The sequence below is a fragment of the Triticum aestivum genome, chromosome 5A (genome assembly GCF_018294505.1).
Source record: "Triticum aestivum cultivar Chinese Spring chromosome 5A, IWGSC CS RefSeq v2.1, whole genome shotgun sequence".
Lineage (NCBI taxonomy): Eukaryota > Viridiplantae > Streptophyta > Magnoliopsida > Poales > Poaceae > Triticum > Triticum aestivum.
In genome coordinates, this window is record NC_057806.1 from 291,673,097 (window position 1) to 291,700,310 (window position 27,214).

General features: G+C 46.1%; 1 protein-coding gene across 1 annotated transcript; it reads left to right on the forward strand.

Moving 5' to 3' along the window:
* Positions 1-21,380: 21,380 nt before the first annotated feature.
* On the forward strand, positions 21,381-26,306 carry LOC123103011 (serine/threonine-protein kinase D6PKL2). Its single transcript, XM_044524496.1, has 2 exons — positions 21,381-22,026; positions 24,948-26,306. The coding sequence occupies exons 1-2, from the start codon at positions 21,497-21,499 to the stop codon at positions 25,846-25,848; spliced, it is 1,431 nt and encodes a 476-aa protein (XP_044380431.1). The 5' UTR covers positions 21,381-21,496; the 3' UTR covers positions 25,849-26,306.
* The last annotated feature ends 908 nt before the right edge of the window (positions 26,307-27,214 follow it).

The window sequence follows — 27,214 nt, forward strand, 5'->3', positions numbered from 1 at the left end:
TTATTTTAGTTCGATCTTTTGCTTTAGATGAATAAAAGTTTAGTTCGATCCTTTCTTCTTTGAGTGTTTGCTTAGTGATCTATCCTTGTAATCGTGTGCAAGATATATAATAAAAGTTTAGATTAAGGTTTTCTTTCTTTACTTTCATGTTGCAAATAAAATAAAAAGAGAAAGCAAATAAATAAAAGAAAGAAAATAAATCAAAAAGATCATATACTAATCTTATGGTAGGTGATGACACCACATAAGGAAAAGTATAATTAGAAAATTTTATTAGAGATTGACAAACATAGCATTAGTCAATGCTGCAACTCATGAAAGAATTAATAAGGGAAGAGAAGATTCACATATAAATATACTATCCTAGAAATCTTTTGTGATTGTGAGCCCTCATCAAAATATTATATGCCAAAATTGTTGACGTTGGACAAGGAAGACAACTTAATGGTTTATGTTTGTTTATATTCACATAGAAGTCATGTTGTCATGGATCCTTTAACATGTTATGCTTGTCCCTATCTTTGCTAGCCAAAAATTCCGCACTAAGTAGAGATACTACTTGTGCATCCAAAAACCCTTAAACCCAAATCTTTTCTTCAAGTGTCCACCATACCTACCTAGGGATTAAGCAAGATCCCTCAAGTAAGTTGTCATCGGTGCAAAAAGGCAATAAAAATTGCTTCTAAAAGTGTGAGATCATTTAGTGTAAGAGAAAATTGAGCATTGTACGAACTTGTGATGGTGAAGAATAAAAGCGGCAGAATACATAATAAAGGTTGCTATCACAAGGGGCAATACAACGTGATGTTCTTTTGCACTAAGGGGTTGAGCATACAAACAAATAAGTGCATGGCAACCTCTGCTTCCCTCTACGAAGGGCCTATCTTTTACTTTTATGTATTTACTTTTATGCAAAGAGTCAAAGTTTTCCTTCTATTCCTTTTTATTTTTCTCCCTTGGCAAGCATCATGTGGTGAGGAAAGATCTAGGCACATATGTCCAGTTGAATATACATAGCATGAGTTATTATTGTTGACATCACCCTTGAGGAGAATATGTTGGGAGGCAAAACTATAAGCCCCTATCTTTCTATGTGTCCGGTTGAAATGTTTTGCTCATGTGTACGCGGTGAGTGTTAGCAATCATAGAAGACTATATGATGGTTGAGTATGTGGACTTGCCTAAAGGCTCCGATACGTGACCCTTCCTGAAAAGATGATGAATTGTAGTTGCAAAGTTGACTGAGAACATAGTTTGTTGGTTCCTAATAGAGTTTTTGCCTTATACTTCAATAGTGTGATGAATTATCAATCACTTATTCATGAGAAGTCTATGATAAAAGTTCTTTGGTAAAAAAATATGTTTAATTTTGTTGCTATTATAATAATGAACATGATGCTCCTATGTTCGTATTTTGTTTTTATCGATACCCCTCTCTCTCTAAGCATGTGGACATGTTTTTTTATTTTAGTTTTCACTTGAGGACAAGGGAGGTCTAAGCTTGGGGGAGTTGATACGTCCATTTTGCATCATGTTTTCTTACTGTTATTTATCCATAATAATGCTTTTTGGAGTAATTCTAATGCCTTTTCTCTCATAATATGCAAGGTATACACAAAGAGGGAGAATTCCGACAGCTGGAAATCTGGACCTGGAAAAGCTACATCAGGCCACCTATTCTGCACAACTCCAAACAAGCTGAAACTTCACGGAGATTTTTATCAAATATATGATGAATATTGGAGCAAATAACTACCAGAGGGGGCAAACAGGTGGGCACAGCCCACCTGGGCGCGCCAGGGAGCCTAGGCGCGCCCTGGTGGGTTGTGCTCACCCAGGCCCACCTCCGGTGCCCATATTCTGGTATATAAGTCATTTTGACCTAGAAAAAATAAAGAGAGGACTTTCTGGACGGAGTGCCACCGTCTCGAGGTGGAACTTGGGCAGGAGCACTTTTTCCCTCCAGCAGAGCGATTCCATCGGGGGAACTTCCCTCCCGGAGGGGGAAATCATCGTCATCATCACCACCAACAACTATCTCATCTTGGGGAGGGCAATCTCCATGAACATCTTCAACAACACCATCTCATCTCAAACCCAAGTTCATCTATTGTGTTCAATCTTGTTACCGGAACTATAGATTGGTGCTTGTGGGTGACTAGTAGTGTTGATTACATCTTGTAGTTGAGTACTATATGGTTTATTTGGTGGAATATTATATGTTCAGATCCAATATGCTATTTAATACCCCTATGATCTTGAGCATGATTATCAGTTGTGAGTAGTTACTTTTGTTCTTGAGGTCATGGGAGAAATCATGTTGCAAGTAATCATGTGAACTTGATATGTGTTTGATATTTTGATAGTATGTATGTTGTGATTCCCTTAGTGGTGTCATGTGAACGTCGACTACATGACACTTCACCATATTTGGGCCTAAGGGGATGCATTGTGGAGTAGCAATTAGATGATGGGTTGCGAGAGTGACAGAAGCTTAAACCCCAGTTTATGCGCTATTCCGTAAGGGACTGATTGGATCCAAAAGTTAATGCTATGGTTAGAATTTATTCTTAATACATTTCTCATAGTTGCGGATACTTGCAGGAGGGTTAATCATAAGTAGGAGGTTTTTTAAGTAAGAATAGCACCTAAGCACCGGTCCACCCACATATCAAATTATCAAAGTAGCGAACACAAATCGAACCAACATGGTGAAAGTGACTAGATGAAATTCCCGTGTACCCTCAAGAACACTTTGCTTATCATAAGAGGCCGCTTTGGCCTGTCCTTTGCCTCAAAAGTATTAGGATACCTTGATGCACTTTGGTACTACTATCGTTACTTGCTCGTTACAAATTACCTTGCTATCAAACTACTCTGCTCCTTATATTTTCAGCACTTGCAGACATTACCTTGCTGAAAACCACTTGTCATTTCCTTCTGCTCCTCGTTGGGTTCGACACTCTTACTTATCAAAAAGAGCTACAATTGATCCCTATACTTGTGGGTCATCAGTAATTCCTTCGTAGGCTCGCTGGTGGTGAGGAGTTGGTTGACATTCATCATGTCATCTACTTAGTTTTGTTAGGGCTTGATCCCTAGTATCCAGTATGTCCTGAGATTGATGTTGCTACAACTTTGCCATGCTTAATGCTTGTCACTTTGGGCCTGGGTGCCATGATTTCAGATCTGAACCGTTTATATTATCACCATTATATCTATTTTCTAGATCCGATCTTGCAAGTTATAGTCACCTACTACGTGTTATGATCCGGCAACCCCGGAGTGACAATAGTCGAAACCACCTCTGGTGATAACCGTAGTTTGAGGAGTTCATGTATTCATCGTGTGTTAATGCTTTGTTCCGGTTATCTATTAAAAGGAGGCCTCAATATCCCTTAGTTTCCAATTGGACCTCGCTGCCATGGGAGGATAGGACAAAAGATGTCCTGCAAGTTCTTTCCATAAGCATGTATGACTATTTATGGAATACACACTACCGCAGGATGCTGCTAACGCGACACTACGATCAGAGGCCCTTCGACGAAACTGTGTGCGATGCAATAATCGCAAACGATGGTGTAAAAGAACCGTAAAAAGGTGAAAAACGTTTGCGATGGCGGAGCCATCAAACACAGTTCAGATTTTAGTTTCGTGTGCGATGCAGGGCATATGGTTCAGTTCAATGAACTGTTTGCGATGAGGCAGAACAAAAGAAACGGGCAGCCAGATGAAGGCGTGTGCGATATACAGCATACGGTTCACTCAGATGAACTGTTTGTGATGAGGAGGAACAATAGAAACGAACAACTAGATAAAGGTGTGTGTGATTGATGGCATGTGCTTCAGAAGGATTAACTGTTTGCGATTAGGCAACAGAACAAAAACAGGCCAGCCAGATCAAAGTGCCTGCGATTGATGGCATACACTTCACACGGATGAACTATTTGCGATTAGCCACAACAAACTGAAACAGTTAGATAGATCAATGTGTGTGTGCTAGACGGGCACACACATTGTAATTAAAAGAAGCGTGCGCGATGGTAATAACGAGCGCACACAGTTGTTGGAACAAGACATGTGCTGACATTGCCTATTACGGTGCACCCTATGGTGCAAACGCCATGTCCGCGTCCGATAAGGCGTACGTGTCCACGTTACGCCTTCCGGGAATAGTAACACACTTATAACCGTCAGTAAATTTTGAGCATGCGTCCCATCACATTCCAAATTGCAAACCTGTTCACACCGATCAAAACCTAAACGGTTTCCCACTTGGTACTACTACTCCAAGATGACTGTACATTCCTCCTCAACTCCTCATCCACAAAAACAAACAAGTCATTCATCATCGTTCCCTTGCGTCTACCATGGCCAGCGTAAGTTCTGGGTCGAGAGATTGCCACCAGGGAGATGCGAGCATGGAAGTGGAAGCACGAGAGATGTCTCGCCTCGCCGTGAACGCAACCGGCATGTCCCGCCGCGCGACCATAGCAGCACACGGGTCCCGCCTCACCGTCGATGCGGCAGACTGGTCCAGCCGCGCCGCGGAAACAGAAGAGATGTCCCGCTGTGTCGCGAATGCAGCAGAGATGTCCTCCCACGCCATGGTAGCCTGGGAAAATGTCTCGCGAGCAGGCGAGGACTCTTACAGGCACATGCATGTGATCGTCCATAGCCAGATGGATCAGATCTCCGGCTGGGCGAGGTTGTAGGACAACATGAAAGCCTCTTTTACCGGCATCATCTAGCAACTAAATAAGAGCAATGCGAAGCTCCAGGCCGAGCGCGACTTGCTGAGGGCGAAGATCGTCGGAAGTGCGGAGCAGCAGGAGGAGACCATTGCCTTGTTGAAGAGGACCGACATCATCGTCGAGAAACTTATGGACGAGAATGCTATGCTGCGCATCGAGCGCAGAAGGCTGGTGGAGGAATCCGTGGATGCTCTCAAGCAGCATCTTGAGGACAAGAAAGAGCTCATCGCCGCTCGCCGCGGAGACTAGTTCCTGCGGCCTGTAGCAACGCATCAAGAAAGTAGAGATCAGCGAGCTAGATCATTGTCTTCCTTCTTCTTTTGCCCTTGTGTATTTCGGGCGTTGCCGCATGTGGCTTTTTTTTAATTATGTTCCTAAATATGTAAGACAAATATTATCCACTGTCATCGTCCTTATATCCATCATGCTTGCTATAAGTCGTAGTCGATGCTATATAGGTCCGTCGGATCTTACATCAAGATCCGTGCAAAACTTTCTTTTTAGATTTTCATTTTTCTCTCTTAAATCTTAGTCCAGTGAGACATATAGCCACGCCGTAGAATAGGGGCTCGGGCGTCATTAATGGAGACGTTGGAAGGGAGGTGCGTGGCGGGTAGCGGTCAAAGGGCTCTCCTCCCGATGAGCACGTGCAGGGGTCTGATCGCATGCCTCCCATACTCAAATAGCTACCTCGCACAACACCTCCTAGCCAATAAAAAAAGGGGACGCATGGCGACACGTAATTGGTAAGTAGAACGCCCATGATTTCAATAATACTTGTGTTTCCGATTTGTAACATGACAGCACTTGTTCCAAAAATGACTTTGTTGATTATTAATGTGTGCGCCTTCGCAAATCGGATAGAAAAATTACCACAGCGTGTTGGTGCCATGTCATGACACCATGCCAAGTTTCATGATTTTCAGATGAGTTTTGGATTTACAGGAATTAAAAAACCAAGTTTCTCAATCTTTCCGGCCGAGCCACGACGCCCAGATGTTTGAATTTCATTCTCATTTCTTGCATGGGACCTAAAAATTCACCCAAGGACACACATGTCATTTTTCAACCAACTTTGGTGCACTAGAGCGTGTGCTTGCAGTTCAAATTTGAATTATGCACATTAAATGCCCAGAAACTCAATTAATGTATAAAAAAGGCCAAACGAACCCGGAATAATTCAAAAATTTAGCACGATACTTCTATTTGGTCTAATCTGCCTGTGTAAAAAAATTAAGATGGGATAAGGCAGTGTACGTATGTCATTCAACACACGGAGGTGACAAGTTTCCTCTCGGAACCACGAGCCTTCTTGAGGGAAGCTCCGGTTTGCAAGAAGCTTACACCAAAGCTTGTCCCAATCCGGCCAAAAAAATCACCTCAGCATGTTGGTGCTATGTCATGACACCATGCCAAGTTTCATGATTTCAGGTGTGTTTTGGATTTACAGGAATTTAAAAACTAAGTTTCTCAATCTTTTCGGCCGAGCCACGACGCTCAGATGTTTGAATTGCATTCTCATTTCTTGCATGGGACCTAGAAATTCACCCAAGGACACACATGTGATTTTTCAACCAACTTTGGTGCACTGGAGCATGTGCTTGTAGTTCAAATTTGAATTATGCACATTAAATGCCCAGAAACTCAATTAATGTATAAAAAAGGCCAAACGAACCCGGAATAATTCCAAAATTTAGTACGATACTTCTATTTGGTCTAATCTGCGTGTGAAAAAAAATTAAGGCGGGAGAAGGCAGCGTACATATGTCGTTTCGCACACGGAGGTGACAAGTTCCTTCTTGGAACCACGAGCCTTCTTTAGGGAAGCTCCGGTTTGCAAGAAGCTTACACCAAAACTTGTCCCAATTCGGTCAAAGCGTGACACCATGCCAAGTTTCATGATTTCTAGGTGTGTTTTGGATTTACAGGAATTAAAAACAAAGTTTCTCAATCTTTCCAGCCGAGCCACGACGCCCAGATGTTTGAATTTCATTCTCATTTCTTGCATGGGACCTATAAATTCACCCGACGACACACATGTGATCTTTCAACCAACTTTGGTGCACTAGAGCATGTGCTTGTAGTTCAAATTTGAATTATGCACATTAAATACCCAGAAACTCAATTAATGTATAAAAAAGGCCAAACAAAACCCGGAATAATTCAAAAATTTAGCACGACACTTCTATTTGGTCTAATCTGCCTGTGTAAAAAATTAAGGCGGGAGAAGGCAGTGTACGTATGTCGTTTCGCACACGGAGGTGACACGTTCCCTCTCGGAACCACGAGCCTTCTTGAGGGAAGCTCCGGTTTGCAAGAATCTTACACCAAAGCTTGTCCCAATTCGGCCCAAAAAATTATCGCAGCATGTTCGTGCCATGTCATGACACCATGCCAAGTTTCATGGTTTTCAAGCATGTTTTGGATTTACAGGAATTATAAAAACCAAGTTTCTCAATCTTTCTGGTCGAACCACGACGCCCACATGTTTGAATTTCATTCCCATTTCTTGCATGGGACCTATAAATTCACCCAAAGGCACACATGTGATTTTTCAACAAACTTTGGTGCATTGGAGCATGTGCTTGTAGTTCAAATTTGAATTATGCACATTAAATGTCCAGAAACTCAATTAATGCATAAAAAGCCAAATGAACCTAGAATAATTCCAAATTTAAACACGACACTCATGTAGTGGTTGCATGTTCACTGTACGTAAACGTTCTAGCAATTCAAACACCATCCTTTCCCTCCGTAACACCATTTTGTCTTTCAAAACATAATGAGAAAAATCAGGTATACCACAAATAGTTTACTAGAAAGAATCGTATGGGATGCGATATAAAATATCTTGGCGCACCGTCTTGTCTGGCTTACGCAAGAAGCTTCGTCATCTACAGTCCACTGCCCCCACTTGAACCACACTTGCGCGCCAGTTTCTCGCGGCACCGAGCGAAATTTTTTTGCCACCGCGGAAATATCTATCTCCCCGTCCCCTCCCTCCCACCAAAAGCCACATTTCCACTGTTCCTCCTTGCTTTCCAAGTTCAAACCTTCACTGCTACTTACTGGCAGCTCAGCCTCCTCGCCAGCGACCCTTCTTATTGTAGCGCTGCCTCCTCGCCGGCTACCCTTCTTCTTGCAGTGCCGCCTCCTCATTGGCGACCCTTCTCCTTGCAGCGTCGCCTCCTCGCCGCCGACCCTTCTTGCTGCGCGGCCTCCTCGCCGCCGACCCTTCTTCTTGTTGCGCGGCCTCATCTATATGGTCAGGTAATCCACACCCCACCCACACGATCCTCCTCCTTTCCCATCCCACACGCCTCGACTGACGACGCGACACCTTCCATCGAAATCACTGCCCTCCTCCTCCAATTAAGCGCCGCCCACATCCATTTTGCATGCAGTATAACCTGGAGCTCAGTAGCATGCGGCCGCACGCGTGCACGAGGTCGCTATGGCTGCCATGCATGTCGACGCCAGATCTTGGAGGAACACCTCGTCTTCGAGGCCACCATCGACACCGCCACGCGGTTGTCTACTTTAAAATATAGTTTGTGCTGTTTTCTCGAGGCCACTGCCAGTGCCTTCTTAGTGATTTGTCCTTTGTAATGTAAATATGCAATCTGATGTTCAGTTAATAGTTTGGTCCTCTGAAATGTGATGTTCAGTTAACACTTTGGTCCAACAGTTGCTACATTTCGTAGTACTATTCTCAAGCATTCTTTGTTTTGTTAACTGTATTATCTTCTAGTACATGTTTCTATTCTGCAATGTCGTGGTCAGTTAACTATTTTGGTTCATTTGATCTGTTGTCCATTTAACTGTTTGGTTCAGTTCTACAATTTGATTTTCATTTGTTGTGGGTACAATTTTGTATTGTTATGCATGTGAGACCAATCGAATTTGGCTGTACTCAATACATATTCTACTGATAGTATGGAAACTCTCAGTTAACCTGATCAAAATCTTCCTTATGTGTGTTGCAGGGAAACAATGGGAGACACTGCGGTTTACCATCGAGGTTTGTTCAAGCAGGGTCCTTTGGCTAATAGCACATTATTGTGCAATTGTAGGAATCATTCTAATATTTAGGTTTCTTACAATTTGGTCTTGCACATGTAGGTCCTGTTGTCAGAGGCTTAGACCCACTGTTCGACCCATTTTGCATATGGGGAAATGAGATGTCCATGAATATCAGTCAAGTAAAGAAACTCAGAAAGATTGTTAGGATGAAGAAACTTGCATGAATAACAGCAAGATCTTTGTTTGCACAATGAAGAAGACATCAGTCAACTATTGGATGGTACTAACTCTTTTACCTTGTTTTTACCCCTTGCGCCATTTCAAAATTTATAACATCGATTTATGCATAGCTTTGTTTTTAGTACTTTTCAAAGCAGTTCACCGATGATTACCTCTCGAACCACCTGCATGGTCAAGAGGCAAGGAAGGTATTCATTCAACACCCACGGTACAATATTGAAGTGTTGCTGAAGAGGACGAAGGTTGGGCGGGAAATTATCCATAGCCACTGGCCTAAAGTTGCAAGGACATTCAACATCACTCAAGGCTCAATATTTGCCTTCTGCTTCTGCAGTTTCCCAGATGAGATTCATCTATCTATTTACCGTGTATGATGCTACTTTCCAATGGTTTTTGATGATTCATGTGAAACTTGGTGCTGTTGTGTAATGGCGTAACTGAGTGCCGAAGCTATCTGATGTAATTCGATTATGAAATCCTGGTTGCTGTTATACGGATATGAAATATCTAGTGTGTTTTATAAGAAATATCAGTTTGATTAGTACATGTATTATCAATAATATGCTAATTATCCTACTTATTGGGGTTTTCTATTGCAGACAGTTACTTAGACAACACCATGGGCGATGAACTCAAACAACCCGCACGGTTTCTAGAAAGTAGGCGTGTTCGATCAACTAACAATCACACGTGGCTTACGTCAGCAAACTGTTTGCGTTAGGCCACCTTGCACAAACATTTCCACACAAACAACTATGTGTGATATACATAGCTACGGAAATGTTTTTCTAGGATTCACCGTGTGGGATGTACATACCTATGGAAATGTTTTTCTTGGATTACCGTGTGGGATGAACATACCTACGGAAATGATTGGGTTTCGATGCCTCGCCTGATGCACACGAGCTCATTTGGTGTCCCAGGAGGGCCTATCCCCGATGGTTTCTGGATCGTGTAGGAAGGACCACCCTATCACCCACACTCACTTGGCGATGGTTCCAAATGTTGTCGCGGAAAGGGGTCAAAATCGTTTGTATAGCACGTCGATGTACTAATGACATGCCTACATTATATTTATGAACTAGAGCTAGTGTCGTATCGCACTAGATTATGAATATCACATGATGAATATCATCCAACAAATTACCGATCCGATGCCTACGAATTTATCCTATATTGTTCTTGCTAAGTTACTACTGCTATCGTTACTGTTGCACTTGCTACAAAACTACTGCTATCACTGTTACCGTTACTATTGTTGTTGCTACTACTATCAAATCTATCATACTACTTTGCTACTGATCACGTTGCTGTAGATAATTAATATCCAGGTGTGGTTGAATTGACAACTCAGCTGCTAATACTTGCAAAAAAAATCTGGCTCCCCTTGTGTCAAATCTATAAATTTGGGTTGAATACTCTACCCTCGAAAACTGTTGTGATCCCCTATACTTGTGGGTTATCAAGGACATGGAATTTTGTCAATTGCATCAACCTTAACTTTGTCCACCTCAATAACTCTTTTAGAAATTTTATGGCCCAAAACAATACCTTCATTAACCATAAAGTGGCACTTCTCCCAATTCAAGACAAGATTTGTTTGCTCGCATCTCTGCAAAACTTGATCCGGATTGCTTAAGCAATCATCAAAAGACTTCCCATAAATAGAAAAGTCATCAATGAAAACCTCAACAATCTTTTCACAAAAGCCAGAGAATATAGCAGTCAGACATCTTTGAAAGGTAGCAGGTGCATTGCATAAACCGAAAGGCATATGTCTATAAGCATAAGTTCCAAAGGGACAAGTAAATGTGGTCTTTTCTTGATTAGGTTGAGAAACATGTATTTGTGAAAAACCAGAATATCCATCAAGGAAGCAAAAATGTGTGTGCTTAGATAATCTTTCCAGCATTTGATCAATAAAAGGCAGAGGGTAATGATCTTTTCTAGTTGCTTTGTTCAATTTTCTAGAATCAATTACCATTCTATAGCCTGTAACAATTCTTTGTGGAATAAGTTCATTCTTATCATTAGGAACAATAGTAATACCTCCTTTCTTAGGGACACAATGAACATGACTTACCCATCTACTATCAGCTATAGGATAGATTATACCTGCTTCCAGAAGTTTTAATATTTCTGTTCTTACCACTTCCTTCATCTTTGGATTTAACCTACCTTGGTGATCAACAACGGGTTTAGCATCAGGTTCCATATTAATCTTCTTCTGACATAGAGTGGGACTAATGCCCTTTAAATCATCAAGAGTATATCCAATAGCAGCTCGGTGCTTCCTTAGAACTTTCAATAATCTTTCTTCTTCATGTTCTGAAAGGTTAGCACTAATAATAACAGATATATCTTCTTCTCATCAAGATAAGCATATTTCAAAGTGTTTGGAAATTGTTTTAATTCAAATACATGATCACCTTTAGGTGGAGGAGGACCTCCTAGAGTTTCAATAGGCAAATTGTGTTTAAGCAGAGGACGTTGTTCAAAGAAAATATTATCTATTTCATTCCTTTCATGCATATGTAATCATTTTCATGGTCTAGCAGATATTGTTCTAGAGGATCAGGGGGCACAAAGCAAGACCAATTATTTCATCCATACTAGGCAATTCTTTTTAAGAGGTGTTCTACTAAACTTGTAAAAATTAAACTCATGAGACTCATCATCAAAACTAACACCGACATTTTGCTTCTAACAATCTATTTTAGCATTAACGGTGTTCAAGAAAGGTCTACTAAAAATAATGGGACAAAAATCATCTTGTGAGGAACCAAGAACAAGAAAATCAGTAGGGTATTTTATTTTCCCACACAAGACTTCAACATCTCTAACGATCCCAATTGGTGATATAGTATCTCTACTAGCAAGTTTCATAGTAACATCTATGTCTTCTATCTCTGCGGGTGGTATGTCATTCATAATTTCTTGATATAAGGTAAAGGGAATAGCACTCACGCTAGCACTTATGTCGCATAAACCATGATAACAGTGATCTCCTATTTTAACTGAGACAACGGGCATGCCAACAACAGGTCTATGTTTATCTTTTTTATCGGGTTTGGCAATTCTAGCAGCTTCTTCATAGAAGTAAATAACATGCCCATCTATATTTTCTTCCAATAGATCCTTAACCATAGCAACACTAGGTTATACTTTGATTTGTTCATCAGGTTTAGGTGTTCTAATATAACTTTTGTTAACCACAATCGAAACTTTAGCATGTTCCTTGATCCTAACAGGGAAAGGTGGTTTCTCAATATAAGTAGTAGGAACAACTGGATCAACATTATAAATTATGGTTTCCTCTTTAGCTAGTACCGGTTCTTTAATTTCTTCTTTAATAGGTGGGTGATATTTAAACCACTTCTCCTTAGGGAGATCAACATGAGTAGCAAATGATTCACAAAAGGAGGCTACTATCTCAAAGTCAAGTCCATATTTAGTGCTAAACTTTTGAAAAGCATCGGTATACATAAAATATTTAACACAATCAAACTTAATCTTAATACCTGACTCTTTACCTTCATCGAGTTCTCAATCTTCAAAGTTGCATTCAATTCTTTCCAAAAGATCCCACCGAAATTCAATAGTCTTCTTCATAAAAGAACCAACACAAGAAGTATCAAGCATGGATCGATCACTATGAGAAAGCTGAGCATAAAAATTCTGGATAATAATTTCTCTTGAGAGCTCATGATTGGGGCATCAATATAACAATGAGTTAAGCCTCCCCCAAGCTAGAGCGATACTTTATCCTTCACGAGGCCAAAAATTATATATATATATATATAATTCCGATCACGATGAACTAGATGCATAGGATAATTTTTTTGATGAAACCCCAATGTCAATCGATTTCGATTCCAAGATCTAATATCATCGCATAGCCTATACCATGCCAATGCTTCTTCCCTTCAAAGATAAAGGGAAAACCATATTCTTAACTTCATCTCCTGGTAAACCTGCAAGTTTAAACAATCCAAAAATTTCTTCCACATATATCAAGTGCATATCAGGATGTTCGGTTCCATCTCCTGCATAAGGATTAGCTAGCAGTTGTTCTATCATACCCGAAGGAATTTCATATTCAATAATTTCAGTAAGTGCATTAGGTTGAGGGGTAGCTAATTTTGGTTCCGGTCGAGGTGAAGATACCCCGAGCAAACCCCTCAAAGGATTGTTTTCCATAGTGACAAGTGACAATAAATTTCAGCACGTAGTAATAATTTTTCCTTACCAAGAGCGCTTCACTCCCCGGCAACGGCGCCAGAAAATAGCCTTGATGACCCACAAGTACATGGGATCATTTTTAGCCTTTTTGATAAGTAAGAGTGTCGAACCCAACGAGGAGCAGAAGGAAATGACAAGTGGTTTTCAGCAAGGTAATGTCTGCAAGTGCTAAAATTGTAAGTAACAGAGTAGTCTCATAGCAAGATAATTTGTAACGAGCAAGTAACGATAATAGTAACAGAAGTGCAGCAAGATAGCCCAATCCTTTTCAGGCAAAGGACAAGCCAAAACGGTCTCTTATAATAAGCAAAGCGTTCTTGAGGGTACACGGGAATTTATCTAGTCACTTTCATCATGTTGGTTTGATTCGTGTTCGCTACTTTGGTAATTTGTTATGTGGGTGGACCGGTGCTTAGGTGCTGTTCATACTTGAACAAACCTCCTACTTATGATTAACCCCCTCGCAAGCTTCCACAACTACGAGAAAAGTATTAAGAATAAATTCTAACCATAGCATTAAACTTTTGGATCCAATCGGTCCCTTACGGAATAGCGCATAAACTAGGGTTTAAGCTTCTGTCACTCTCGCAACCCATTATCTAATAACTACTTCACAATGCATTCCCTTAGGCCCAAATATGGTGAAGTGTCATGTAGTCGACGTTCACATGACACCACTAAGGGAATCACAATATACATACTATCAAAATATCGAACACATTTCAAGTTCACATGATTACTTGCAAATGATTTCTCCCGTGACCTCAAGAATAAAAGTAACTACTCACAAATGATAATCATGCTCAAGATCATAAGGGTATTAAATAGTATATTGGATCTTAACATATAATCTTCCACCAAATAAACCATATAGTAATCAACTATAAGATGTAATCAACACTACTAGTCACCCACAAGTGCCAATCTATAGCTCCGGTAACAAGATTGAACACAAGAGATGGACTAGGGTTTGAGAGGAGATGGTGATGTTGAATATGTTGATGGAGATTTCCATCCCCAAGATGGGAGAGTTGTTGGTGATGATGATGACGATGATTTCCCCTCCGGGAGGGAAGTTTCCCCGGCGGAATCGCTCCGCCAGAGGGCAAAAGTGCTCCTGCCCAAGTTCTTCTTCGAGATGACGGCTCTCCGTCCCGAAAGTCCTCTCCTTATTTTTCTAGGTCAAAATGACTTATATACCAAAAGATGGGCACCGGAGGTGGCCCGGGCTGAGCACAACCCACTAGGGCGCGCCTAGGGGGCCAGGCGCGCCCTGGTGTCTTGTGCTCACCAGGTGGCCCCTCCAGTGGTTATTTGCTCCACTATTTATTATTTATTCCATAAAAAATCCTCGTGAAGTTTCATCTTGTTTGGAGTTGTGCAGAATAGGTGGCTTGACGTAGCTTTTCCAGGTCTAGATTTCCAGCTGCCGGAATTCTCTCTCTTTGTGTGTACCTTGCATATTATGAGAGAAAATGCATTAGAATTACTCCAAAAAGCATTATTATACATAAAAAATTATAAATAACAATAGTAAACATGATGTAAAATGGACGTATCACTCCATCTATTGCTTTGGGCATATATGAGAATATATAGGCGCAGAAACTAGGTCGGTGGAGTCACGAGGGGCCCACAAGGGTGGGGGCGCGCACTACCCCCCTGGGTGTGCCCTCCGTCCTTATGGCCACCTCGTGGCTTCTCTAACTTGCACTCCATGTCTTATGGATGTCTTCTGGTCTAAGAAATATTATCGTGAAAATTTTATTCCATTTGGACTCTATTTGGTATTCCTTTTCTACGAAACTCTAAAATAAGGAAAAAACAGAAACTGACACTGGGCTCTAGGTTAATAGGTTAGTCCAAAGAATATTACTCCCTCCGTTCCTTGATATAAGGTTTATAGATTTTTCAGAAAAATGTGAAATATAAGGTGTATTGCGATGCACCACTCGTCTGGATAATGTTTTTAGGGATTTGATTACATTTTCTTATATTAGGAAAGCTTCTCTATTTTCTCATATTAATTAGTCAGGTATAATCTCGCCCAAAAGTTGTGAAAATTTTCCTTCACATGCATTTTTTAATTTTCGTGCCAAAAATATACACCCTGTATTAAGAAACAGAGGGAGTATAAACTAGCATATTAATGCATATAAAATATCCAAAATAGATAATATAATAGCATGGAACAATCAAAAATTATAGATGTTGGGGAACGTAGTAATTTAAAAAAAATCCTACGCACGCGCAAGATCATGGTGATGCATAACAACGAGAGGGGAGAGTTTCTTCCACGTACCCTCGTAGACCGTAAGTGGAAGCGTTATGACAACACGGTTGATGTAGTCATACGTCTTCACGATCGACCGATCCTAGTACCGAACGTACGGCACCTCCGCGATCTGCACACGTTCAGCTGGTGACGTCCCACGAACTCACGATCCAGTAGAGCTTCGATGGAGAGTTCCGTCAGCGCGACGGCGTGATGATGGTGTTGATGAAGCTACCGACACAGGGCTTCGCCTAAGCACCGCTACGATATAACCGAGGTGGATTATGGTGGAGGGGGGCACCGCACACAGCTAAAAGATCAATGATCAACTTATGTGTCCACGGGGTGCCCTTGCCCCCATATATAAAGGAGCAAGGAGGGAGGCCGGCCGGCCCTAGGAGGGCATGCCAAGAGGAGGAGGAGTCCTCCTAGCGGGAATAGGACTCCCCTTTCCTAGTCCCACTAGGAGGGGGAAGGAAGGAGTGGGAGAGGGGAAAGGCAAGAGGGGCGCCCCCCTTCCTTGTCCTATTTGGACTCAAGGGGAGGGGGCGCGGCCTGCCCTGGCCGGCCCCTCTATCTCTCTCCACTAGGGCCCATCAAGGCCCATTAGCCCCCGTGGGTTCCGGTAACCCCTTTGGCAGTCCAGTTTTCTCCGAGATCACCCAAAACCCTTCAGGTGTCCGAATATAGCCGTCCAATATATCAATATTTATGTCTCGACCATTTCGAGACTCCTCGTCATGTCCGTGATCACATCCGGGACTCCGAACCACCTTCGGTACATCAAAACACATAAACTCATAATACCGATTGTCACCGAACGTTAAGCGTGCGGACCCTACGGGTTCGAGAACTATGTAGACATGACCGAGACTCATCTCCGGTCAATAACCAATAGCGGAACTTGGATGCTCATATTGGTTCCTATATATTCTATGAAGATCTTTATCGGTCAAACCGCATAACATACCTTGTTCCCTTTGTCATCGGTATGTTACTTGCCTGAGATTCGATTGTCGGTATCTCAATACCTAGTTCAATCTCGTTACCGGCAAGTCTCTTTACTCGTTCCGTAATACATCATCCCGCAACTAACTCATTAGTTGCATTGCTTGCAAGGCTTATAGTGATGTGCATTACCGAGATGGCCTAGAGATACCTCTCCGACAATCGGAGTGACAAATCCTAATCTCGATCTATGCCAAGTCAACAAGTACCATCGGAGACACCTGTAGAGCACCTTTATAATCACCCAGTTACGTTGTGCCATTTGGTAGCACACAAAGTGTTCCTCCGGTATTCGGGAGTTGCATAATCTCATAGTCATAGGAACATGTATAAGTCATGAAGAAAGCAATAGCAATATACTAAACGATCAAATGCTAAGCTAATGGAATGGGTCAAAACAATCACATCATTCTCTAATGATGTGATCCCGTTAATCAAATGACAACTCATGTCTATGGTTAGGAAACTTAACCATCTTTGATTCAACGAGCTAGTCAAGTAGAGGCATACTAGTGACGCTTTGTTTGTCTATGTATTCACACATGTACTAAGTTTCTGGTTAATACAATTCTAGCATGAATAATAAACATTTATCATGATATAAGAAAATATAAATAACAACTTTATTATTGACTCTAGGGCATATTTCCTTCAATAGATACGTTGGAGACATATCACATATTATGTATTGGGCACACCTTCTAGTTTCCTTATATACTTGAGGTCGTGGTCCACCGTTGTATATCATATATATGTGCAATTTGCATCTGAGTAATACATTGTGCAATTCTCATAACATACATGGTATCAGTTTTTTAGGTTTAGGACCTCGCTTCTGCTCCGCCGCCGCACGCCTCCTCCGCGCTGCCGCCTCCACCGCCCTACCCGCCGTCGTCGTGCGCCTCCTTCGCGCCACCGCCGCCCTAGCTGCCATAGCCAGGCACCTTCTCCGCGCTGTTGTCGCCGCTACCTCCTCCCTCGCCGCCGCGCTTTCCCTATCGCTGCCCTCACCGCCACCGCCCTCTGCCGTCGCGTGCCACCCCGCGGCCACCAAACCCTCGTGTCGCCGCCGCCACTTTCCTTAGCCGCTGCTGCATCTCCACCCCACACTGCCGCCGCACCTCTCCCTAGACGCCACCGCCACAAACCCTAACCCTAGCCTGAGCCGCACCACCACCTCACCGCCATGTCGTCCATCACCTCGTCCTGCTCCACCATCAACTCCAACCCGTTAGCCGATGCCAACCCTCCCGACGTCAACGACATCCACAACCTCAAGATCTACGAGCGGATTCCCGTTCGTCTCTCCCAAACGGACTCCTCCTACTACACGTGGAAGACGTACTTCTCCCTCGTGTTCCAGGAGTACCACGTCGTCGACCATGTGGAAGGCTCTGTCGACTCCAGCCTCGTCCCCGACTTCCATGACTGGTCCACCATCGACGCCACGCTCATCTGGTGGTTCTTCTTCACCATCTCGCCGGACCTGTTTCACACGGTCGTGCAAGACGGCGATGATGCTCACGTCGTGTGGACCAAGCTGAACAGGCTCTTCACCGACAATCGCCTTCAACGTCGTGTTTTTTTGCAGCAAGAGTTTTCTGGATGCCACCAGGACAACTCCTCCATCGACGACTATTGTCGCTGCCTCAAGACTCTCGCTGACAAGCTCCGCGATATTGGCGCGAAGCAATGTTGGGGACATCGCTTATCAGGAACTTATCGGCCGACCCAGGATAAGGGGTAAATCGGCCATTTTATCGGCATATCGGCCAATTTATTGCCATATCGGCTGATTTATCGGCCGATTTATCTTATCGGTCTGACAGTGGTAAGCGATAAATCGGCTGATTTATTGGCATATCGGAAGATATCTTGAATAGTGGTGCGAAGGTTGACGATGATCTCCTTCTCAGCACGCTCACCGCCGGCCTCAACGAGGACTTCGGCAACGCCGCGGCGAACCTCACCCTCATCCCCAAGCCCTCCTTCGCCAAGTTCGTTGCTTACCTCCGGCTGGAGGAGCGGCGGATGAAGCAGGTGAAGGTGCGGGCCATCCACACCGCCCTTGCCGCCGCCACCCGCCGCCCGGCTGCGCCCCAACAGCAACGTCACCCGACGCCCTACCCGCAGCCATCGCAGCAACCGCCGCCGCTACCCTTGCCGCTGCCCCCGTACGGGGCCCTCGCTCCTCCCATGCCGCCCGAGGCGGGCGGCACCGCGGAGGTAGGCGCGACGGCCGGTGTGGCGGCCAGCAGCAGCTGCATGCCCTCCTCGCCAGTAGTAGCAGCTCCAGGTGCCTCCTCCGTGGGCCGGCAGGTACAACCCGTGGACCGGTGTCGTTCATGCGTACACCATGCCGGTCCCACGGTCCCCTGCACCGACTCTTCCCGTGCTGCGTTCGCCGGCGCATCAGGCATACTACGCGGCTCCGCGGCCCTATGGAGGGTACCCACCGCCGCAACTGAGTGGCGGCTACGGCTTCTCGATGGCGCCGCCGTCACCTTCGCCGGCGCTGCCATTGGCGCCTTGGGATCCGGCGCTTCTTGCCGCACTGCACACCGCCCCTACGCCGAACAACTACGCCGGAGGCGGTGATTGCTACATGGACGCCGGGGCTACGGCTCACATGTTTGCTCATCCTGGTAATCTTGCCTCCTTCACTCCCGTCACCACCGACCGCCGCATCAGTGTCAGTGATGGTTCCACCCTCCCTATTACACGCCGGGCACACTTCTTTTCCTTCTAATTCCATGCATTTATCTTTGTCTAACATACTTGTGTCACCTCATCTTATTAAGAATCTTATTTCCGTCTGTTGTTTCATTCGTGAAAATCTTGTTACTGTTGAATTTGACGAGCTTGGTTTTTGTGTCAAGGACGCTCGAACCAGGATGGTACTTCAGCGATGTGACAGCCCCGACGAGCTCTATCTGGTGCATTCGCCTTCCTCCACGACCACCGCACCGGTCGCCCTCTCTACTGGCGTTGATCCCTGGCACGCTAGTCTGGGTTATCCCAACCCCGTCACCCTTCGTCATATTCTTAGGAGTTTTAGTTTCAGTTGTAATATGATAGAGGATCACACTTGTCATGCTTGTCGTGTCGGCAAACACATTCATCTTCCGTTTAATAACTCCACCACCATTGCTTGTACGAGTCCGTGCGCATCGCCTGTACCATCCACCACGAGTGGTGGCAGCTCCGCGTCAACGAGGTGGAGCGTGACCGCTTGTCGATGAGATTGCGGCGGAGGTAGGCACCAAGGCACCGCATGTGGTGGCTGACTGGAACGTCGCCAACGCTTGCATCTCCTTATCGTGGCGTAACGACTACGATGTCGGACCGTCCAATTCGATCATCGATCTCACTTCCACCGGCGACGTCGATGGTCGGTGGGCAGATTCCGACGAGGGGTAGGCTGTGGGTCATGGACGTACCCAATATCTTACAAAGAGCAGACTAGGGTTGAGTTTATCTTTTTTGTTATGTAAAAAATAATCTTGATGATATTAATGAAAATACTATATGTCCACGTTTATTTGGTGCACCGTATTGAATGATCGGCTCTTTTAAAGCAGTTTGCGGACACGTCCGTCAATTTTTTTTTTTTTTTGAGAATGACACGTCCAACATTTGGTTTGTGTATTTTGGCGTATAGCGCTGGAATTGCTGTAAACACGCACACAGACCCATCGGTACGCTTGGTCGCTCGCGTTTGGGCCACCCATATCCCATCGCTGGGTCCATTCGCCTGTCCCGGTTGCTTGCAGTGGGACGGATCACCTCGCGTCCGCGTCGTAGACCCGCCCATCCGTTTCAAAAATGGGTTTGGCTCCCCTCTGTCAGTCAATCACCTAGCCGACTGTGGTAGCCAGCGCGGCTCTCAGGTCATGTACAATGGTTGATAGAACAGTTTTATCTTAAGTCTTGCATGTATTTTAAAGATGATAAAAAGTATGTCTACAATGGGTTACATCTTAGCCTTATCTTCAATAAATAGTAATTCCTTAAAACATGATGAGACAAATTATGCTAAAAGATCATCTCTTGTCTTATCTTAAATAAAAGAAGACAAGCCTTTTCTTATGAGTTCTTTTTCCTCCATTTCATCATTTATCCTACGTGGCACTTCTAAGATAGCATTATTATACATGTCCTTATACGATTGTTTGCGCCACTAGCACGTGCAAATCCAAACGAGTGCGTCCAATCCTGAATGAATTCAGTAGGCCATTAGGCCCGAGCGTTTCATGCGGGATGCGACACGACACGAGAGAGACTAGTACTTGGTCTCGGTGCATCACGAGACGAGAGGACCCGGGCAGTCAGTGGCCGGCCGTCGCTGATTGATTCGAGTTGAAGGAATCAAGGAAGCAACAACGGCGTCAAGGCAAACCATCCATCCTTCCTCGAGCCATCAAGACCGCTAGCTCTAGCGTAGCGATTATTCAGGTCAGGTCAAACCCACTGACGCGACGAAAGCAATTTTTTTCTCTTTTTTTTTGCGCTTCAGGTAATGCAAGGAAAACAATGCCCATCTTCTGCGGCGACGATCTTATCGAATCGACCTCCAATTGGAATGTCCCATTATTTTCTCAATCAATGTCCCATGCAACAATCTAGAGTACCATCTATGGATGGATCTTATATACTACTAGTGCTTGTATAAAAGAACAAAATGTCAGCAGCCGGAGAACCGGGCCTGCATGTCCCCCGGAGATCCAAAGATGATTAGACACAAAATCTCGCGCTAGCCTGGCGGGAGCCGGACACGGCTTTCCGGCCCGGCCCATCCCCATCCGTCAACTAACCTCCCCCCTCTCTTCATCTTCAAATTAAAAACCCAGGGCACCCAACCGCACCACCTCCTCCTCCTCCTATTCCTCCCCTGTCCCCGCACTTGCCACATCCAGCAGCCCGGAGCAGACCCGCCTCAACGCAGCAGGCAGCAATGCCTCCGGACGGCGACGCGGAGCTGGCGGCGGACGAGCTGCAGAGCCTCAGCTTCGGCTCCTCCGAGCGCTCCCGCTCCGCCTCCACCGTCTCCACCGCCACGGCCTCCTGCTCCACCTCCTCCTCCTCGGGGCCAATCGCCGGCGTCCCCGCGCCGCGCTCCTGCAACCCCTCCGCCCTCGCCCCGCGCCTCGGCACGGTGCAGCTGTCGGACATCCGCTTCGTGCGGAGGCTCGGGGCCGGGGACATCGGCAGCGTCTACCTGGCCGAGGTGAAGGGCAAGGGCGGGGCGCTGGTGGCGGCCAAGGTGATGGACCGGAAGGAGCTCCAGGGCCGCAACAAGGAGGGCCGCGCGCGCACCGAGCGCGAGATCCTCGAGGCCGTCGACCACCCCTTCCTCCCGCGCCTCTACGGGGTCGCCGAGGGCGAGCGCTGGTCCTGCCTCCTCACCGAGTTCTGCCCCGGCGGCGATCTCCACGTCCTCCGCCAGAGGCAGCCGCACCGCCGATTCTCCGAGGCCGCCGTCAGGTACTACGCCACCTCCTCCTTCGTCACAACTACATAGGCATTCATGCACTTAATTATACTACCTCGAAAAATCAAACTTTTTCATAGTCTCTGTTTCTGTCTCTGTGGAAGCAAAAAAAAAAGAATCAACAATTGCAAGGTTTGATCAGATTTTGTTAGGCTAAAACCGACGGTGAAGTAGCTACTAGTGATCACATAGCCTTTCCGGTTCCGGAGAAGAATGTGGCCGGTTTCCTGCGCGTTCTAGTCGGCTTCGTCTGTTTCACTTTGCCGTTTCTCCCCCCACTTTTGGCATAGTTTAATTAGAGCACTCCATTTTTAAGGATCTAGTGGACGCAAAGCCCAGTTCCGCGCATGGTTCCGCTGGCCCCATGTGTCTTCGGTTGGGCACGCATTTGTCCATTCATATGCAGTGCTTGTCTAGCCACAGTGCCCCTCATCCTGAAAACACAAGGCATAATAATATGACATCGATTGCTGCTGCCCCTTTGGACGGATCCCTAACCAAGATGGCAGGCACCATGGAGATAGCTTCCTTAACAGCACACGACCGCGACACATGAGGATGATACCGTTTTGCAAAACGGAGCCATGAATGAATGAAATAAACATCCAAACGACATCTTGCCCTGTTTCTTCGCATTCATGGGCCATCCCATCGATATCTCCCATGGCGTGGTGTTGGGTCCAGCTGCTCTCACTGTCGCGTCGCCAACAACAGTTTCTTGGTTGCTGATCATGCTCTCGGCTCTGAACCCAGCCAGCGGCCACACAGTTGCACGCCCACATTATCATCTCGCAGTGACCAGTCAGTCAGTCAGTCAGTCAGGAAGTGTTTGCATGTGGAGACCGGCAGCGCCCGCCCTGAAACCAAGCCTGCCCATGCGGAAGTGATGAAAAGCTGGGCTCGGCATATGCGCTTGCATGCTTCCCTCCTTTGCCGCATCTCTCTCCTTTTTCTCATCATTTTGTGCCTGCCGACGATATACTATACGAACGCTGATGTTACTTCCTTCCGGAATAGACTTAAAGTAGTATTATTCCCGGCCGTATGTACTACATCCATCGCTATGGGCGAGAAGAAGAAAAAAGGCAACAAATACGAGCTTTTCCTTTACTAAGGCCTCCTTTCGTTCATAGGATTGAAAAATCATAGGAATAGAAAAGTCATAGGAAATAAGATGACATGCATCTCAAATTCTATGCATAGGAATAGAAAAGAAGATGCCCTTTGATTCACACCATAGGATTTTTTTCATTGAGCCTAAGCTAATGTTTATTTTCCTATGAAATGTGGAGGATAGGAAGAATTCCTCCATAGAAATAGGATTTCATTCCTACAAACCAAAGAGCTTTGAAGGAATTTTTTCTATAGAAATCCTATCCTATGAAAATCCTACAAAATTCCTCCAAATCAAAGGAGGCTTAAAATGTGCAGTAAAGATAAGAAACAACAATATGAATTCACGGGAAAATAATGTCTTTGCTTAAACTTTGTGTAGAAACAAAAGGAAAAAAAATAGGAGAGTGCAGCATGAGTTCATGAACGAGCGGCGGCCAAAAATATAGCAACAGTAAAATATGCTTTCGGCGGGCGCCATTGTATGCACGCACTCCGTTAAAAAGCCCACGTCGTACAACGTACTCCCACCCACACACACATACATACTATATACAGCCTTGCGAATGACGTGCACTCCAGCAGAAATGAAGCCTCGTTTCACGGGGCAGCACTAGTTGTTGCAGTACGAGCACTAGCAGCAGCCAGCGGTAGGCAGTAGTAGGTAGGAGTAGTTTGTATGCAAGGGCGTCGTGAATTTGGGTGGTACCTGCAACAGTCTTACTACTACCATCAACGTGTCGTGTGGCTTTATGGCAAGGCCGGTCGCCGTAGGCATTGCCGGTGGTGCACACGAGCCGCCCACCGTCCCTCCGCCCCGTGCTACGGCGCCGGAACCGGTCGCGGAACATGGCTTTTAAAATATACTCTCACCCTCATAAAACACCGGTGCGTGCTTGTGCTTGTGCTTGCTTGGTCAAGACCCAAGAGAGGCCAGCTTTTATTAACCCCCATGTGATTTGCCAAGAATCACAGCTCTGAAACACACGCACAGCACAGCACAGACATGGCCGCCCATGAATGCGGTCGACATCACGTAGTAAGGATTAAGCTAATTAGGCTGGTCATAGTGGGGAGTAACTTAGACTAGTAACATACATATGTTACTAGTCTATGTTACTACCTTCATAGTGGGTAGTGTCATAGGTGTGGTAACATAGTTGTCTTCATTTATTACTTTGTAGACTCATTATGCATTGGAAACCGCTATGTGATGGTAACATATTATGTTACTCTATTTGCCTCTCTCCTCATTAACTACTTGCCACATCATCATTTTTGCTTATGTGGCATCTATGTTACTATCTATGTTACTCCCACTATGACCAGCCTTAACCCGATGAAGGAACTATGAATCGAGTACATGCACACATGATGCTCGCCATTAAACTAGTCTAGGCTCCACCCCAACGTGCAACGCCCCCGCATCAATGATGCGCTAATTCCAGTACTGTCTCTTGCCTTTCTTCCGCCTCTGACTTTTTTGCTTGCTAGTAGGAGTAGCACTACTGGAGCGCACAGTGTCAGCCACCGTGCTAGCTTAGCTTAGCTAGGTTCAGATATACAGGTGAGTATGTGTCTTTTGGTTGCATGTGAATAAAGTCAAGAGTACGCTTTTGTGCTATGCAATTAGTTGCTTCTGTAGTAGTACTGTTTTCTTTTTCCACCAAACATGCACCGGGTCCATCGTTTCAGCCTGCTGGCTGTAAAATCTCGTTGCTAATTCGTAATTTTGGTTGCATTTGATAGATTATAGTACTAGTAGTGGCAATGGTGAATGACATGTAGTGTACTGCGGCAGGTTCTACGTGGCGGAGGTGGTGGCTGCGCTGGAGTACATTCACATGCTGGACATCGTGTACCGGGACCTCAAGCCGGAGAACGTGCTGGTCCGCGCCGACGGCCATATCATGCTCACCGACTTCGACCTCTCCCTCAAGTGCGACCCGACGGCCCCGACTCCGGCGCACGTCATCTCCGACCCCGTCGGCCTCACCGGCCGCCCCTCCGCGTCGTCCACCTGTATCATCCCTTCCTGCATCGTACCGTCGGTGTCCTGCTTCAGCCTCTTCCCCGGCCGCGGCCGCCGGCGCCGGCGCCGCAAGAAGGCCTCGGGCGGCGGTGGCGGGGGCCTGAACGGCAGCAGCGACGGCAGCCTCCCCACCGGCGTGCTGGACCTGGAGTTCGTGGCGGAGCCGGTGGAGCTCCGGTCCATGTCGTTCGTGGGCACGCACGAGTACCTGGCCCCGGAGATCGTGTCGGGCGAGGGCCACGGCAGCTCGGTGGACTGGTGGACGCTGGGCATCTTCATCTTCGAGCTCCTCTACGGGGTGACTCCCTTCAAGGGGTACGACAACGAGATGACCCTGGCCAACATCGTGGCCCGCGCGCTCGAGTTCCCCAAGGACCCCTCCGTCTCCTCCGCCGCCAGGGACCTCGTCACCGCGCTGCTCGCCAAGGACCCGGCGCGCAGGCTCGGCGCCACCGTCGGCGCCGCGGCCATCAAGCGCCACCCATTCTTCAACGGCGTCAACTGGGCGCTGCTCCGCTGCGCCACGCCGCCCTACGTGCCCCCGCCTTTCAGCGCCGCGGTCGCCACGGCCGCTGGCTCCGGCGGCCCCGGGAAGAAGAACAGCCCCAACGACGACGACGACGACATGTCGGACGACAGCTGCCCCGGCACGCCCGTGGAGTACTACTAGATCGGATCAGACACGAGGAAGCTCCCGCGCACGCACGCACGTACGTGCAACCAACAAGATGCTGTCACTGACGGGACCCAAGCTGGAAGCTCGTACCACCCTTGTCCGACCCTGGCGCACGTGGTGGACCGCGCTGGATGGCGCGCACGAGGCGGCCTTTGGTTGGGAGCAGGGCGCGCGCGCGCGGCCAGGCGCGGCGCTGTCGCGTCAAATAGTTGCCGGCAGCGGCTGCGTCTGCGTGCGTGCGTACACGCCGTTCCAATAATAATTTATCGTTGCTTCTTTCTAGTATTTTGACTTTACATGGAGTAGATGTATGACACATAGTTAGCACTTGTAGCAGTAGTAGAGTTGTATTATGAGCGCTGTTTGCTAGTATGTCAGGGTTTTGCTCTGCTTGTAGTGGAGCTTTTTTGTGCAAAGATGGTTAATAATTTGATGTGCGTTTTGGGGATGGAGCTGCAGTACTTTTACGAATGATGAGGCCGGGGGCAAGGAGACATGGCTCATGATAGACCATCGGGTCTGGGCTTTGGGCGGCAGCCGGGGGACACGAACCGGTGGAGCGAAAGACGGCGAGAGCTGCAGCGGGGATCGATCATTGCCCCGGGAATTCTGCGCACTGCTTTCCCTTTCCCTGCGCGCTCGTGCGCCCGCGTTTGCCACCAAACTCGCTGATCGCACGTACTTCTAGATGTGATATTCATATTAGTACTCCAGATGATCGGATCGATGGCCCAGTAAAGGTGCCGCTGTTTTTACAGCGGTACCTGTACCTGGGTGAAAAAGGCAAAGGATGTCTTATCCTGCTGTGCTAAAGAAGTAAAGGCTGGCCGACTGCAGTTGCAATGATCATGCTTCATGCATGCTGCCTGTGTGCCTGCCATACTAGAATGCAAGTCAACCACATACGGTGGAATGAAAAAGAGGTGAGGGAAGCTGGGTATGGTAACACAGTGGACAAATTTCGTGTTTTGACCCTTTTCTCATACTTAATCGAGATCTGATCCTAATTTGTAAAAAAAAAAAAGGATCTGACCCTTTTGCTACTGTCAGGGTTCATGGCGGTACTCGGTTCCACTTCAGATTCGCTGATACATCCACAGCGGGTCCACCTTGTCAAAAAACACGGAGAGGCGATTAGGGGGCGATCGTGAGGCGACCGCCGCCGACTCGCTAGGGTTAGGGTTTTTTGCCAGTGGTGGTGTGGATTCCGATGGCCTGTGTGGGACGACGGCGTTCCCTGATCGGGCTGATCGGATTGGGTTCTTAATCCCCGTGGTCTTCCATGGCGGAAAGAAGCGGCAGGGGAGGGATGGAGACCCCTCGGTCGAGGGCAACTCCCCGTGCGACGGAGATGAATAGG